Raw genomic sequence first — 13,345 nt, 5'->3', positions numbered from 1 at the left:
TTCCAAAAATAACATTTAGATTTGTTTATGTTTTTATTACACTTTGAAAATGTGATGCACTACTGAATTGTCAACAATTTTATTTTTCTTAGTAATACTGTTATTTCTACTGTCATCTCCAAGGGATACCATTTTTAATCTTTATTCTTTAATGAAAGCTTCATTTCCTTTATTCCATTGTCAGCATCTTCTCCCAGGTTCTTTCTCACCTATCAGAAGATACCAGCTTGCCCTTTTTCATGAAAAAGCAATGTAATGTTATCATCATAAGAAAATCACCTTTCAGACTTCTCAATCAATACTTGACAATGTTGGATGTACCTTGTAGAATTTTTACTCACGTATGTGCATTGAGGAGATATGTTATGGCCTTCTTCCTCTGATCTCTGTCTCTAATGTCAGTGGAATAGTATCTATGCTCTATAAAATTAATTAGTTCTAACATATATTTGGCAAATATAACACCTCAGCTTTCTTCCACACTATCTGGTTGTGAATTCATCCTCTCTGACAGCTGTAGAAAAGATGCCTGGTTCTTAAGTGAAACATTGCAAGGATACTTTACATTGATTCTGTTTCTTATCCAGTGTCTAACCACACTGACCCATAAATAATTGGCAAGCACATTGACAATGTTTCTTTAAGTGATTGCTCACATGTGAACGGGTATTGTTTCACCTGTACACTGAAAGCAGCTAGCTGAACTTAAATAGTGCTTCACTGTCTTCTTTGAAGGAAAATATGTTATTGCATGCTGGGTTTACATATACTTTGATTTGTAATTCCTGAGTATACGAGATCTCCATTTTTCTAGCCATTCTAAGTGTCAATTAATAACTTATTTGGTCAAGGTATTCTGAGCAGTTATGAGGGTGCTAGAGGCAGAGTGAATGAAAAGCAAGAGTGTGCTTCTTATCCAGACCTCTTTCTGCCTTTCTACAAATCGCTCCCTGTTACAATTGATGTGCCTTGCATTAAGCAGATAGGAATTGTTATTTTGATTGCTCTAAATCCAGTAATAAGATTGCCCACAAACTTTAAATCAGCAGGCAGAACAAGTGGGTGATAGCCATAGAAAAAGCCAAATACGTGTCAAGATAGTCACCTCTACAGCAACATTTAACACAGGGAAAGGGATAGACTCTCTATTCTCAGTTAGGAATGTGAAAATCAGAGCTGAGAATGTGGGGAATTCTAATTAGTTGTATATATTTTGCTAAAGGATTAACATCCATTTTTACAATATATGTGTTGTAATCATCATTTTATCTGGTGTCAGTGTAATCTTTGTGATTAGTTAAAGTCTTGTACTCTTATTTCCTGTTTTTTTTTTAATTAGTTCTGAAATAAATAAATAAATAAATAAGTACAGCTTGCCTGTTACTGTTTCTGTTATGTGGTTAATGCTCTATTTCATTTTCACTGTTTCCTGCCTATGAAGCCAATTCACATTCTCTCAGTCTTTTTTTCTGAGCAAGAAATGAATAGTAAAAAAAAAAAAAAAGTCACTTTTTCCCTTAGGAAAATGAAGTTTTCATTTTAGAAGACATTATAGGATATTATGTAGTTTTGCATAAAATATTCCACAATATTTCAATGTTGAAAAGAGAGTCAGAAAACTCTCATATTGACAAATTTTCAGTACATCTTTTTGCCTGATTTTTCATGCAAGCATGCACATTTCCTTTCCAATGAAAATTGGATTTGGACTGTCAATGTTTTTTATGAAAGGTCATTTTAGTTTTAAGCAACTGTGATTTTTTCTAATTATTCTTTTATAGTTTACAAAATTCTTACCTCTTTATTTTGTTGTTCTTGTTTTAATAAATTGTCAGAATTGCACCAAATTTTTCATCTTTCAATCTAGAAAGAAGTTTAATTTAATAGTGTGTTTCCCAGAGCAATATTTAGAGTTATTATTTTGTTATTATATTTTGGTATTATGCTTTTGTTGTATGTGTGTTACAATGGTAATGAATACTTTCAAAGTAGATTTAATTAGACTATGCAGTAACAATGTAATCTTTTCTTTTATCGATAAAACAGAAAGCTTAATATGTCCATAACACCAAAATATGGTTAATATAATTATTATGTATGAACTAAACTAACAAATTGTTGTTACTTTTAATGAATGTGTAAAGGAAATATACTGTTTAAAATCACAGTGTCATACAGCTTGCTGACAAAACCAAGTGCAGTTTAAAGAACAACATTTATAGATTAAAGAACCAGACCCAAAACATCCATTTTTTCATTAAATACTTTCTGTAATATCAGTGCATTTTGCTACTCATTATTTTCTGATGCTGCAATATATTGACTCTGGAACAATTCTGTAAGAAAACAAATGTTTGCCTTTGATATACTTTGTTCAACATTTATCATCAGCAATAGACTTTCTCATCAAAATTCTTTCTGCTTGATGATATAATTGATTTATTACAACAGACCTAGTCAGATGACTGCAGAAGTTAATGAAATAAGGGAAATCCAAATCCCTATTCCGAACATGTCTTCATTTTACATAAGTAACTGGGGAAAAGGATTAAAGTTTAATTATGAATCCCTTTCATGCTCTTTTCTCTCTTTTTCTAAAGTGTTTAATAAGTGCTTTGACATACTTTTGCTAAACATTTTCCCCAACTCTAGAGACCAGACTTTCAAAGGAAATTTTAACATGTATTGCCCCAAAGACATTTTTAAGTCATTACATGTACATGTAAAATCCTTAATCCAAGTGTAAAAATGTAGACATAAAATAACAAGTGGCATGCTCAAAAAGTGATGATGAGAACCTCTAGTGCCCTTATCAGATATCTGAAATATAGCTGAAAAAGAAAAGATCTTTCTATTTTATAGTAATACAGGGACACAATAACTTGACATATAGTGAGATCTTACTGAACTTGTATCTCTGTAGTTAAAGGAAAGACAGAAAACTATTTTTGTTTCACCTTATCTATGTCTGGAGACTGCAGAGCCTGGGGCTGCATTTTACTTGTGCCATGAGAGTTCTGGGGACCAGAAATTACTCAGTCTCACAGAGTTTGTATCTGCATGTATCTGGCAGTTAGTTTTTGAAGGCTCCACAATAGCAGGTTATTCAGATATAGAGTTCCATTTTTTCTTTAGGAAGCATTTCAATTAAGAGTTAGAGGGCACTTTAATACTATTGAAGGTTCAAATTCTCCTGGGAGTTTGGTTCTTCTAGTGGATGGTTTTGATGAAGCACTGTGTGAGTGCTACAAAGAGCTTTGATTTACTCACAGCCATATGCTGAGTACTATCACGCATGTGTTTGACTTGTACTGTATCACAAACAACTGTGCTTTTGAAGACATCTTTCAAGATGCTAAATAGATTTTATGTATATATTAACTTTTTTATTTATCACCTTCACTCATTAATTTGATTTTTTTTTTCTCCCCACTGCAGACTATGTCAGAGAGCCACAATGATCATGCACAATAACAGTTCTGCCTTGCCCCTGTTTTCAAATGTGAGCTCCTTCTGGAAAAGGGATTCCCATGGACCAGGACTACTTGATGAAGGAGCATCGCTTATTGGCAGCTATGATTTCCCTCAGACCACAGAGAGCTTTCCCTTCTCCACTGTGGAATCAACAAACACATCCCTAAATGCCACAAGCAAAGACCCTCTGGGTGGACACACTGTCTGGCAAGTAGTTTTGATTGCTTTCCTCACTGGGATCATTGCACTAGTGACCATCATAGGAAACATCCTAGTGATTGTCTCATTTAAAGTTAACAAACAACTGAAAACGGTCAACAACTACTTCTTGTTGAGTCTTGCTTGCGCAGATTTGATCATCGGTGTTATTTCCATGAATCTTTTCACCACATACATCATTATGGGCCACTGGGCTTTGGGAAATTTGGCCTGCGATCTTTGGCTCTCCATTGACTATGTTGCCAGTAATGCCTCTGTCATGAATCTCCTTGTCATAAGTTTTGACAGGTATTTTTCCATCACTAGGCCACTTACATACAGAGCCAAACGAACAACTAAAAGGGCTGGAGTAATGATTGGTTTAGCATGGGTCATCTCTTTTGTGCTTTGGGCCCCTGCCATCTTGTTCTGGCAGTATTTTGTTGGGAAGAGGACTGTGCCTCCTGATGAATGTTTTATACAGTTTCTAAGTGAACCTATCATCACTTTTGGCACTGCCATAGCTGCCTTTTACTTGCCCGTCACCATTATGAGTATTTTGTATTGGAGGATTTACAAGGAGACTGAGAAACGCACCAAAGAGTTAGCAGGACTGCAGGCTTCTGGCAGCGAGGCAGAGGCAGCACGCTTTGTACACCAGACAGGCAGCTCCCGGAGCTGCAGCAGCTATGAGCTGCAACGGCAGAGCATGAAGCGCTCCAGCCGAAGGAAGTACAGGCGCTGCCACTTCTGGCTCACAATGAAGAGCTGGGAACCCAACACAGACCAGGGAGATCAAGAGCACAGCAGCAGTGACAGCTGGAACAACAATGATGCAGCTGCCTCCCTTGAAAATTCCGCCTCATCTGATGAAGAAGACATCACAGCAGAGACCAGAGCTATCTATTCAATTGTGTTGAAGCTTCCTGGTCACAGTGCCATTCTCAATTCCACAAAGTTGCCCTCCTCAGAAGATCTGAATGAGTCAGCAGATGAACTGCAGAAGTCTGACACAGACTCACAGGAAAAGAAACCTAAACTGCAACCTCCTAAAATCATTCAGGATGGTGGAAGTTTCCAGAAGAGCTTTTCAAAGCTTCCAATTCAGCCAGGGTCAGCAGAGACAGCTACAGCTTCTGATGGCATCTCATCAGTGACCAAGACATCTGCAGCCCTGCCTTTGTCCTTCAAGGAAGCAACTCTGGCAAAAAAATTTGCCTTGAAGACCAGAAGTCAAATCACAAAGCGAAAACGAATGTCACTCATCAAAGAAAAGAAAGCAGCACAGACACTCAGTGCCATTTTGTTTGCCTTTATCATTACCTGGACTCCATATAACATCATGGTTCTGGTGAACACCTTTTGCAGCTGTGTCCCCAAAACTGTCTGGAACCTGGGGTACTGGCTTTGCTACATCAACAGCACGGTGAACCCTGTGTGCTATGCACTGTGTAACAAAATGTTCAGAAATACTTTCAAGATGTTACTGCTGTGCCAGTGTGACAAACGGAAACGACGCAAACAGCAGTATCAGCAAAGGCAGTCTGTCATTTTTCATAAGCGAATCCCTAGGGAGGCTTCATAGAATAGCATTTTTTAAACAACTGAAAACATAATGGAGGATGGGATGGTACAGGATGAGATGCAATGGGAAGGGATGGGGTAGGATAGGATGGAATGAGATGGGAAGAGGCTGGAATGGGACAGGATGGGATGGGATGGGATGGGAGGGTAGTTACAGGGTGCTGATTCAAACATTTGAACATCAGGAATGAAAGCAGCTGCCAGGCATATGTATCCTTTTAATAAATCCAGCTTAATATAAAAATGAAGTCTGCATTCAGTGAAAACCAACAAACTTCAACATTTTTACTACGGAATGAAAGACTTAATAAAGTTTTCGTACAAATTTGAAAGAAGTTGTATAGCAATTGTAAACCCATTACTGATCTGCCCAGCTCTTTGATTGTAATCTACTCTGGGATCTCAGGTAAGCACATCTAGCTAGCCCAACTCTTCTGTTTCCAAGGAATCCAACAACTTTCAATTCAAGTCATACACAGATGTAGCAAGCTAGCAAAACAGGATTATGAAATTATTTGAGACACTGTATAGGTTGCAAAATTGCTTCTTGTTGTCAAGGTAGAGCTTCCTGTCTACTTCTCTTTTGGTGTAATATTATTAATTGTACCCCTGATTCCTGGTCGCCAAGTGTGCAGCTCATGTTATATATATGTGTGTGTGTGTGTGTGTGTGAGTGTGTATGTATGCAAGAAATACATTCACACCTCTATGATACACACATACCAGGAAAGAGGTAATCTATTGGTCTAGGTTTTACAGGGCCCTGCATCACTGTTGCATGTGAGTGAAATTAAAATATATATATTAGAAAGTTGTATTATAAATATTTATCTCATTGTTCACCACCTGAAATTCAGGTTCATCTTTGCAACCAAAATACACTGTCCACATTTCAAATGGAGAGAACCAAAGTGTTGCCTGTGAGCCGGTCTACAGAGTTTTATAATGGGGCATATGCCCAGTAAAACCTTTGCCTTGAGCATAGTATCTCTCCCCGTAGGAGATCACGTGTCTTTAAAGAATATTAAGGTGAAAAAAATTGCTGGTCACATGCAGGGTGGAGCACAAATTTGTCTTTGTAAGGTAGGGATGGTGAGACTTCACATCTGAGCCATCAATGCTCAGGGGCTCAGTGACGAGAAGGGTGCAGACATGTGCAGCAGCCCTGTTTTCTGCTCACCCCAGGTGATCTTCAGATGTGAAAACTGTGTGTGAAAGAAATCCTTTGTTTTTGCACGTGAAGGACACTCATTATATAAGTGTTTCTTTTCCAAAATCTGTTTATAGTGGAAGTGCACCTAAATCTGTTTATTGCCATGTTACTTGGTGTTTCAGAAAATGTGGATATTACCAATTTGTAACCTGGTAATTTTTAATAAATAAAATTTTTAAAGGGCTTTCATATTTCTAGCTTAGACATGACCAGTATTTCCTGGTATTTGTGATGTGGTCTGCACCAAACAGTGTGATTTATAGAAGTCAGAGGTCCCCCAGGGAAAGGATTGTACTTTAAACTAGTGTTCTAAATCTTATTTAGTTACATGTTGAAAGATAATTTTGTATTGTCTTTGAACTGACCAAAATTTTTTTACTGCTTAAGCTTCTTTTTTTTTTTTTCTGAAAATAAAACAAAACAGATTTCTTTTACAAAGGGGCATCAGTGTTGTGAACACAGAACTGATGTAAAAGCTGCTTTTGTATTCAGTGTGAGATGGTGTTTACAGATGATTTTGACAACAGTGGAAATATATTAAATGGTGTCTGTGTATCTGAACTATTTAATTTTGTGTTATGTTCATATGAAGAAATATTTATACATACTTCACCAAATGTTTTATTTAATGTTGATAAATATTGCTCTTCAGTCTTCAGCTGTAATGTCCTTTTAAAGTGATTCATAAAGGTCTGCTTGAGAAATGAATAGAGTATACCTAGCTTTCTTGTCACTAAAACAAATACTCTTGACATACAAATCTTTCTTTTGTATGAGTTGTTTAAAATGTCTACCTAAAAGTAAGCTTGTAAATGATATTGTAAGTCTAGTTCAAGTACAAGTTTAGTTAGGAAAAAAAAAAAGTTAAAGCTTCAGCTATATGTCACGAGTGCATTTTGAGATAAAGATGCCCAGAATTGGTTTATGAGTTTAGTAGACACATAGAACTAAAGACTTGCAAGGCACCCACATTACAAAGAAAATTAAATACCTTTATTTATAGAAAGAAGCATATATTTGAAATATATTCATTACTCAAGTTGACCTAACTAATCTTTTAACATTTAAATATATATCTATATCTATATATTGCCATATTATTATCTTCTAATATTTAGAGTAGTGCTGTGCCCCTAATACACAAAATGTGAGAGCATGTAAGGAAGCCAGAGTTCATCAGGGGGATTTATGGTATATTAGTATTGATTTTACAATGGGAAACTATTATTTTTTAATGAAGTTAAGCTTCTTTGAAAGCAGCTGTCATCACTGTTTACATAACAGGAAGAGTTAAACCCTCGGATTGTTTTAAGATAGAAATAAACAACCTGTATTTTGATGTGTGAACAGGCTTAAAAATGTTACTACAGGCATTATAAATTGTGTACGTATACACATACTGTAGCACAGATAAATTTTGTTATTTATTTAATGGAATATGCACTATAAAATATTAAGAATATGTCTGTGTTGCAAGTACAGAGGGGATCAAATTAATTTGTATCCTTTACGTCTACGTGTTTGCATTAAACCCATGCACACACATAAATTGTAATTACATGCACAAGTGGATATATTATTTATGAACATAGGCGTACTACATGATAGCTTTCAGAAGAAAGATGCAGACCCAAAGGTACAATCCAACACAGCACTACTTTTTATAAGTACAAATGATGGAATATTGCAATTATTTTCAGGAAAAGCAAGTCAGAAACATGATAGCATCATTCTGAGGGCAGACTAACAGCTCAGTCCCATAAACATTCCTCACATGAAAAGCTGGCTTTTCAGTGGTCAGGCATAATTCTCATTAATTGCAATAACACAGGATTAGACTCACTATGAAGAGGATCAGAAAATGAGAAGAGAGAGGCAGACAGAAACCACTGGATTGTCTGAAGAAAGCTTTGTGGAATAGACCCCAATCACTGTCAGCCACTGAACAGTTCTAAGACAATGAAACCCACTGTAATATGCATTTGGTTTTCCTGATGCAAAAGTGAATGACAGTTTATTGCTTCTGAATGAAAAGATTCTGTGAGAAATGCCTGATCCTGAGGTTCAGGAATAGCTGTTATGGTACATGAGGCACTCTGTCCTACCACAGCAGAATTCACTTCCTAGAATTTAAACTGCAGATCTGTCAGTAACTGTTCAAAAGGTAAACAAGTGCAGGCCTGAGCAGTTCCCAGGGTCTGAACATCTGGATCTATATCAGCTGAACAATAAGTGACCTACAGAAATAAATCAGTTTTGTGAGAATGCCCACACCACTGTTCTCAGGCATTTAATGACCTTCTTCAGCTACGTACAACATCACTTTCTTATTTGGTTGTATTGATTATTATATTTCCTTACTTCTTCTGTAAGAAAATCTCAAGTACATCTCGGCTCGTCACCTTTGTGTATATAAGAAGTGAATGAAACTCTTTAAGTGCACTCAGTTTGTCTGCATGGAATACAAACATCAAAGCAAAAGGATTTTTTGGTCTTTTTTTTTTTTATTTTCCTGATCAGCAGCATCAGTTATTTTCAGTATCTGGACGTCATCATGCTGCCACATATGAAGTATGGGTAATTGTGGAGTATTATGCTAAGCCATTTGTAAACGGCATTTCACTGCCCTCCTGAGCATCTTATACACCTCTGTTCAATTTTGTATTTGAGATTCTAAAATCTCATTCTTCTCCAAATGGTTCCTAGATTCTTTTCATAACATGTTCTGCATGCTTGTCTTAGTCTCAGACTTTCTTCCCTTTCAAAATATCCCCTGCAAAGTTAAACTGCTCCAAGGGCATGTTACTAGCTCCAGGAGTTTTAGTGTTGAGATTGGATACTTTCTTCTTAAGAATGTAAAAGACTGATCAGAAGGAATGAAGCAGGAACCTTTACATATATATGTATATATGTAATCATTAATCTTTTATCTAGTTGCCCAAGCAAACACCACTTCAGCCACTTCTATTGGGAAGTTTAACTAAATCATACATGACATTCAGGTTTTCAGAGAATTAGAAGTGATTTTTTTCCCTTCTACCGGCCATAGATCATCTGTAGGGTCTCAATTTTTTTATTTCCATAGACAGATAGTGAGCAAAATACTAATTTTGCATTGTCTGTTAATTGGTCTTTTTTGCATTCCATATTTAGCGTGAGCATAAATAGGATAAGTAATTCAATCATGCTTTTTTTTTTTTTTAACAAATTGATAAGAATAGAGTGTTTGGAGCTGCACATTTTTATTCTGTTTCATACTCTTGGGCACCACAGTTTTATACCCTGTGGCTGGACTCCATCAGCACAGTATTTGATGTCACTGATAGATCTTCACAGAACTAACTGGCAAACTTATTAATTGATATTCAGGACTTTTTCTACTTTTCACCACCCCTACTGCATTTAAAATATATTACAATGCAGATTATTATTTTTTTTTCTTCAAGAAAGATTGCTGTGGTTATTTACGGATATACTCTAATTTGTGCTTGCAGATCTTTGAATTAATTTTAAATACTAAAATGATCAGAGTTTCAGTTAGCCCCAACAGAGATACTATAATGGAAGCAGTACAAGTAACAATAAGGGAAGTGCACATCATGTAGCATGCATATTGTACCCAAACATCTATATGTACTCTGTATATCTCTGAAGAATAACCTAAGTATGACAGTGTGCTGTGTATCTACATACAGAGAGATGCACACACATCTAAAGCAGTGTATATGGCAGTATTTACAAAATTATGCTGAAATTGTCAGCCACAGTAAATATTGCCTTTGATGCCTCATCAGTTCTAACTGGACACTTTGGGTCAGCTCAGTTTAGCTGCAAGAAATGTTTCTACATTTTAGTGCATATTTTTCAAAATCACTGTGTTTCTTTCTGAGCATGCTATTTTCTGTGTATTGTTCTTGTTCTTTGGATGTTACCCAAAATTTAGAAATGCATGGCCAGATTTCACACACTAAGTTATTACATCAATAATCCACTAGGTTCAACTCCATTAGTTTAATTAAAATAACTCTGGCTTTGCCAAATATGAAAATAAATGAATGCCTCTATTTCTAAGAGTGGATTCTATCTAAGATCGCATAAGAGTATAATCCAGTCTTCTGCATTCATGTGGACATCACTGACTGTTTCTCAGCATGGTTACAGGAATCTGTTAAAACAGCTTGAGCTGGAAGGGGCAAATAAAGCAAGCCACCACTGTAAGTTGTTTAAGGTAACGAGAATAGCATTGTTTCCATTAGAAATGAGAGGAAAACAATATCATTCTTCCCCATGCCATGCTATTGCTCTGCCATTTCTCTTACATGCAATTTGCAAATCTCACAGATGGAATTGTGCGATTTTTAAAAACTTTTCCTGGTAAGGCTGAGAGATGCACAGTGTAAGTATATCTAGATCACTCATCTCTTTCTGTTTTGTTTTTTTTAAACAATAAATCTTAACTGAGTTTAACTGAGACATATGATGCTGGCTCAGGAAAGGTCTTAAAAATAGTGGTAAAACCAGCTGACCTGTGGTGAGAAAAGCTAGTTATTTCCAAGCTAGTGAAGATATACTGTGTTGTTTACTTGGCAATAAGCTTGCTAAAAGATCAAGACATTTAAAGTTTTATAGATATGCACATCCTCCCTGCACATAGGAGTGAATAAACACACATAAACAGTGCCCAAGAATAGTCAGTGTGTGAATGAATTTGTAAGCTGAGAGCATGTATGCCCATCAGATACATGATGGCATGGCAGCCTGATGCCCCTCTTAAATGTCCAGGGAGAGATCCTTACTACAGTGATTTAAACATTTGGGCATTCATATGGAAGCAGGGTCTGTGTACATGTTCACACACATATCTACATTTTCCAGGAATTCAATGCCATTTTTGAAATGACAAAATGGCTGAAATGTTCTGATGTTCATTACTCAAACATGAATAATAGATGAGGCTGTGATATTATTGTACAGAGAGAACTTACAGGTATTTTTCAAGTCTTCATAGGAACATAGTTAATTTACTTAAAAGATCAGAAAGTGTTACATTCTCATGGAAATATTTCAGACAAGAAGTTGATTTCTGGTTAGGTTTCAGATTGTCCAGTCCTCCTGAAACGATTTTTCTCCTCGAATTAAGTCCCTGGGTTAACAGAGCCACTGTAGTCACCCCTCAAATGTGACCCAGCCCAGAGGTATCAGAGTGATGAGGAGACAGCCTTCATTAATTTGTAGTTAATGAAGAATTATTATCATTGTTACTCAGAATGGTCAACACCATGAGAATAAAGAATGTAGTTCAATGTAGAAGTATCCCATTTTTAGCACCAGCAAAATATTATTAAATCAGATGTAGCTAGAGTGAAGGAAATTCTTTCCCCTGGTGATTTGAATATTTGTTTTTGTTGTTTTTGTTGTTTTGTTTTGTTTTCTCTCCAGAATGAAAATTCACACACAGTGAATTTTGAAGAGTTTTGTTCTGGATTTCAAAACTAGGTGTTCAATATCTGAATTTTTTGTTCTAAAGTACGCAAAACTATATTTATTTCAGAATTCCCCTGAAAAGAAGAAATGTTGTGTTGTCCTATTTAAAAAGAAAAAAAAAAAAAAGGAAGTCTCTTCATATTTTTGATGAATTAGAAACAACAAACAGGGATAGAGGGAAAGTATATATAGGTCAAACTCATGTCAGCATTTCCAAATTTCCACTAAAAAGAAGCAAAGTTCTTTGAATTTCACAAGCAAGCAAACCAAATGTTTTGCATTTATCCAATGGGAAATTTTATTGGAAAATTCATTATACCCAGAAAATATCACAGTGAAACTTTGTTCCTCAGACCCCTTCCCTTCTTTTCACTTCCTTTCTTTCCTACTTTAATTTCTTTACACGTAAACATAGTGAACCAAGTTGAAAAAGCAAGTAATTAGAAATACATTCAATTTGCCTGCCTCATATCTTCATTTATAATGCTTATTTTACAACTGGTTATTGTTAGTACGAAACCTCTCTACTGTGGCTGTATCACTGAGTAAATATTTGGCTCCTTTGGCGCTGATTCAAAATCAGTGTGGTTTCCTGACCATAGGCTAAGAACAGAATTTGTTTCGTCTGTTAATGGACCTCCACACTTCATTGAATGTGATAGAAGGTCTTTCCAGACATGTTTTCAAAATAATATAGCTCCATAATTAGTTGCACATTTTTCCACAGTTATTGGTATTTTCTGAGTAGACTTAAGTTCATGTATTTTGCCTATTGCTGTGAGTCAGGAATGAGTCAGTATGAGGAACTACTATATTACTGAATGCAAGAGAAATTTAAATAAGTAATTTAAATAATGTCACTCTCGTGTCATTTTTGTACTATCTACAATGCATATTGACTGGCAGTTGCTGTTATTAGAGGTGAAATATGGAATAGAAGAATGTATTCAGCACTCTCTCAATGGCAAGATGCATAGGGAGGGATCATTGGAATCAGTGTGCGCAGCACATGAAAGTGCCTGTTCAGAAGTTAAAGGTTAAAAAATATGAACTATTATTATTCATTTCTTTCTCAATGATGCTCTGCAGTTGAAGGCTGTTGAAGTTGTACAAGCTCAGCGATGAAGGTACAGGGTTTTTTTCATATCACTTTTGTTTCCAGGATTCGCACCTTTCTTCCCTTCTAAAGATCGCAGGATTTTGTCCAGCATGAAGCTGGAAAAGAGCTCCTGCCATTTGCATCCTACTGGGGAAGGGCGTGGGCCACGGAAACTAAGACAAGTTGTTATAAAAAAGACTCTTAGGCTTCCTGCCTCTGCTTGGAGATACTGTGTATTTATGTGATAGAAGCAGAGATAACATCGCAGGAGTCTGATGAACATGCACTATGTA

At 36.1% G+C, this 13,345-nt stretch overlaps 1 protein-coding gene across 2 annotated transcripts in view; it reads left to right on the top strand.

Moving 5' to 3' along the window:
- Nucleotides 1-7,968, top strand: part of CHRM3 (cholinergic receptor muscarinic 3) — a 167,680-nt gene extending 159,712 nt beyond the window's left edge. For both annotated transcript variants that reach the window (XM_065729837.1, XM_065729846.1), the window contains one exon: nucleotides 3,439-7,968. In XM_065729837.1, coding sequence (XP_065585909.1) covers nucleotides 3,439-5,257 — 1,819 coding nt within the window. In that variant the 3' untranslated portion in view covers nucleotides 5,258-7,968. The remainder of the gene's footprint in view (nucleotides 1-3,438) is intronic.
- Nucleotides 7,969-13,345: the final 5,377 nt, after the last annotated feature.

Source organism: Cyrtonyx montezumae, unplaced genomic scaffold, assembly GCF_038088225.1.
Source record: "Cyrtonyx montezumae isolate F1298 unplaced genomic scaffold, pur_monq_1.0 scaffold_0, whole genome shotgun sequence".
Taxonomy (NCBI): Eukaryota; Metazoa; Chordata; class Aves; order Galliformes; family Odontophoridae; genus Cyrtonyx; species Cyrtonyx montezumae.
Note: the sequence above shows the minus strand (reverse complement) of the source record. Positions and strands in the feature narration are given on the sequence as shown.